The 4,186-nt window shown below is 46.8% G+C and overlaps 1 protein-coding gene across 1 annotated transcript; it reads right to left on the minus strand.

Moving 5' to 3' along the window:
- Positions 1 to 512: 512 nt before the first annotated feature.
- Positions 513 to 3,942, minus strand: LOC112078507 (protein phosphatase 1 regulatory subunit 12A-like). The gene is made up of 4 exons (XM_024144725.2): positions 3,776 to 3,942; positions 2,936 to 3,026; positions 1,538 to 1,666; positions 513 to 1,024 (listed from the first exon to the last, which is right to left on the minus strand). The coding sequence occupies exons 1-4, from the start codon at positions 3,925 to 3,927 to the stop codon at positions 827 to 829; spliced, it is 570 nt and encodes a 189-aa protein (XP_024000493.1). The 5' UTR covers positions 3,928 to 3,942; the 3' UTR covers positions 513 to 826.
- Positions 3,943 to 4,186: the final 244 nt, after the last annotated feature.

Here is a 4,186-nt window from a genome sequence, read left to right on the forward strand (position 1 = left end):
GGCTTACAGTAGCCTGTTTCATGAGGGGAGGGGCTACAGTAGCCTATTTCAGCAGAGGGGGGGAGGGCTACAGTAGCCTGTTTCGAGAGGGGAAAGCGGCTACAGTAGCTGTTCAGAGAGGGGAGGCTACAGTAGCCTGTTTAGAAGGGGGAGGGGCTACAGTAGCCCCGGGGATCAGGGGGGGAGGGGCACAGTAGCATGTGATTCGCAGAGGGCGGGACGTGGCTACAGTAGATGTGATTCAGAGGGGGGAGGGGCTAAACGTAGCCTGGGCTTTTCAGAGGGGGAGGCTAGCATAGCGCTGGGCTTCCAGAGGGGGGAGGGGCTACAGTAAGCAGTGATTCAGAGGGGGGAGGGGCTACATGTAGCCATGGCTTCAGCAGGGGAAGGGGCTATCAGTAGCCTTGGGCTTCAAGAGGGGGGAGGGGCTAACAGTAGCATGTGATTCAGAGGGGGGAGTGGCTACAGTAGCATGTGATTCAGAGGGGGGAGGGGCTACAGTAGCCTGCGCTTCAGAGGGGGGAGCAGCAGGTAGCCTAAACAAGCACAGACAATGGAACAAGTTTCTGAGTGACAGAGGGGGTGTTTTGCATAGACACGTTGTTGCAATTTTTGTGGCACAATTTCCCCCCCCAGAACTTAAAATAACATTATTAACAAGTTCCCATGCTTTTAAAATAACAGTTCTGTTCTGGAACAGTTTAGATCACTTTCGTTCCTGGTTCCGTTTCTGTTCCTTGAACATTTTAGTTTTTTCCCCTCCTGTTTTTGGTTCTGTTCCCTGAACCAGTTCCAACCCCTGGTTATAAAGCATGGCTATGACAGATTACAATGCACTCACCTCTCCAGCCCTCTGAGCTCTCCTCCTGGTCCTCCGTCTCTCCCTGGCGATACGGTCACTCTCACTTTCCCCTACACTAGTCTCCTGGCTGGAGGTTGGGGGGCGAGAGGTACCAGCCGGTTGAGTCAGCCCCAACAGGTCAGACTTCTGCAGGTTGGCGATACGGGACCTCCAGCTTACCTCCTGAAGACAATAATAAAACAATCATAACATAATACATAAACACAGATGCTATCACATCCAACATACAGGTGTAACAGTCACAACCAACACAACTCAGCACCGTCTAAACCACTGACCAAGAAAACCCCAGGGTGGGCAACTACATTCAGCCACGGGACGATATTTATCCGAGTGGATGACCACAAATAATCCCCACGAAGAGATTGTATTTGAAAATAACAATAATTTCATACCTGGATTACATTGATACACGATCACATCTCTTTTGTTCCTGGGAATACTTAGGAACACATTTCCTAAATTAAACTCAAGTTATTTTTGTATATATTTTTTTAAACAACCTTGGGAGGCCTAGAAAAACCATCCTCGGGACGGTTTTGGCCCCGGGGGCCGCCTGTTGCCTACCCCTGGCCGAGGGCGACAGTAGGTCCCGTGGTTGGTGACGTCACTTGCATGATGTTGTACACCCCTTCATAAGCCTTTGACATTACAATACATCAACACTGCTCTCACCCCCTCTTCTGCTCTCTTCTTATTAGCCGCCTCCTCCTCCTCCTCTTTCCTCGTCTTCTCTCTCCCTTCGTCCGTCTGGGCCGTCTTCATTGTCTTGTCAGCTTCCTGCAGGTCTGTGAGCGTCACGCCCTGATTGGACAACAGATAGAAGGTGCTGGTCATGTTACTTTCAAAATGTTAAATCAGTAACTTTTTGATTATTTAAAATGTTTAAATGTAACCTTTATTTAACTAGGCAAGTCAGTTAAGAACAAATTCTTATTTTGAATGACGGCCTACTGGAGAACAGTGGGTTAACTGCCTTGTTCAGCGGCAGAACGACAGATTTGTACCTTGTCAGCTCGGGGATTCGATCCAACGCTCTAACCACTAGGTTTCCACCAGCATCTTCACAAGGTCCTTTACTGTTGTTCTGGGATTGATTTGCACTTTTCACACCAAAGTACGTTCATCTCTAGGAGATAGAACGCGTCTCCTTCCTGAGCGGTATGACGGCTGTGTGGTCCCATGGTGTTTATACTTGCGTACTATTGTTTGTACAGATGAATGTGGCACCTTCAGGCGTTTGGAAATTGCTCCTTATGATGAACCAGACTTGTGGAGGTCTACAATTTTTTTTCTGAGGTCTTGGCTGATTTCTTTTGATTTTCCCATGATGTCAAGCAAAGAGGTACTGAGTTTGAAGGTAGGCCTTGAAATATATCCACAGGTACACCTCCAATTGACTCAAATGATGTCAATTAGCCTACCAGAAGCTTCTTAAGCCATGACACACATTTCTGGAATTTTCCAAGCTGTTTAAAGGCACAGTCAACTTAGTGTATGTAAACTTCTGACCCACTGGAATTGTGATACAGTGAATTATAAGTGAAATAATCTCTGTAATCAATTGTTGGAAAAATTAATTGTGTCATGCACAAAGTAGATGTCCTAACCGACTTGTCAAAACTATAGTTTGTTCACAATAAATTTGTGGAGTGGTTGAAAAATGAGTTTTAATGACTCCAACCTAAGTGTATGTAAACTTCTGACTTCAACTGTATATCTCCCTCTCTAACTTTAAGCATCAGCTGTCAGAGCAGTTTACCGATCACTGCACCTGTACACAGCCGATCTGTAGATAGCCCATCCAACTACCTCATCCCCATCTTGTTATTTATCCTCTTGCTCTTTTTGCACCCCAGTATCTCTACTTGCACATCTATCACTCCAGTATAAATTGTAATTATTTTATAATTATTATTTTCGCACTGCTTTGCTTTATCTTGGCCAGGTCACTGTTGTAAATGAGATCTTGTTCTCAACTGGCCTACCTGGTTAAATAAAGGTGAAATAAACCAAATAAAACTGTAAACTGTAAATGTAGTTAAATGTATATGTCTAGGCAGGTGGGCCTACCTGAGTGGATCGTCGTGACTGTCTGGCATGTCTGGAGCGAGCCTTCCTCTGAGCCTCCGCCTCCTCATCACGAACCGGGGTCAAGTAGGATCTGGACCGGGGAACACAGACATTACCCATAACATTACCACACCTTTCAGACATCACACATCGGGATCAGATAGGAGCTGAGGGGAACACACAGAACACACATTCATCTACATTTATTAAGAACAAATTCTTATTTACAATGACACCCTTCCGGGGAACAGTGGGTTAACTGCCTTGTTCAGGAACAGAACAACAGATTTTTACCTTGTCAGCTCGGGGATTCAATCTTGCAACCTTTCGGTTACTAGTCCAACGCTCTAACCACTAGGCTACCTGACACCCCATTTATACATCTATATTTATTTAGACAGTTAGACAGGTAAGTGGGTTTTATTTAGACAGAAAGGTAAGTGGGTTTTATTTAGACAGAAAGGTGTTTTATTTAGACAGAAAGGTAAGAGGGTTTTATTTAGACAGAAAGGTAAGAGGGTTTTATTTAGACAGAACGGTAGGTGGGTTTTACTGAGACAGTTAGAAAGGTAAGTGGGAAACAGAAATGGACAGAATTGAAAACTTGCAGATCAGCGATTTGAACCCCATCACAGGTGACCGTGCAGAGTTGGCAGTCTACACTACTACACCAGACATTGGCACTGCAGATCACCTCAACTATATACCAATCACCAACTCAACTACAGCCAAACACTGCCAGCACGCCAGCGGTTAAAAGTGAACGTTCAAACATCCATTAAACAGACTGTCTCTCTGTAAACGCTGGAACATCGCTGTCGTCATGGCAAACAGACTCACTTGCGCCTCTGCTTTGTCTCCAAGTCACTGCCACCGCCGGTCGTCGTGGTGACTGAGTTGGAGGTGACAGAACCCTGCTCCTTCTTCTTCTCTGCCTGCTCCTGAGCCAGTCTGAGGGAGATAAAGGGCGTAGGGTTGCATAGCAGATACATTGTTTTGGTACCTTTTTAACAGACACTACAAAAATCTGGCCTCTCCCAGTCTCCACCCCTCTGCGTCTCCTTCCCTGTCCTCCACTCCTACTCCCCTGTCCTCGCCTCCTCCCCCCCTCCTCCTCTTCCCCTCCTCCCCTGTCCTCGCCTCCCCTGTCCTTGGCCTGTCCTCCCCTCCCCGCTCCTACTCCCCTGTCTACGCTCTCCTCTCCCTTCCTCCCTTCCGTTCCTCTCTCCTTCCTCCGCCTGCCTCTCCTCG

Source organism: Salvelinus sp. IW2-2015, unplaced genomic scaffold (genome assembly GCF_002910315.2).
Source record: "Salvelinus sp. IW2-2015 unplaced genomic scaffold, ASM291031v2 Un_scaffold5765, whole genome shotgun sequence".
Taxonomy (NCBI): Eukaryota; Metazoa; Chordata; class Actinopteri; order Salmoniformes; family Salmonidae; genus Salvelinus; species Salvelinus sp. IW2-2015.

Coding starts and splice junctions, on each gene's coding strand:
- LOC112078507 (XM_024144725.2), bottom strand. CDS start 3,927: ATGTATCTGCTATGCAACCCTACGCCCTTTATCTCCCTCAGACTGGCT. Junction 3,027..3,775: donor GAGACAAAGCAGAGGCGCAA/GTGAGTCTGTTT, acceptor TCCCCGGTCCAG/ATCCTACTTGACCCCGGTTC. Junction 1,025..1,537: donor AGAAGAGAGCAGAAGAGGGG/GTGAGAGCAGTG, acceptor TATTGTCTTCAG/GAGGTAAGCTGGAGGTCCCG.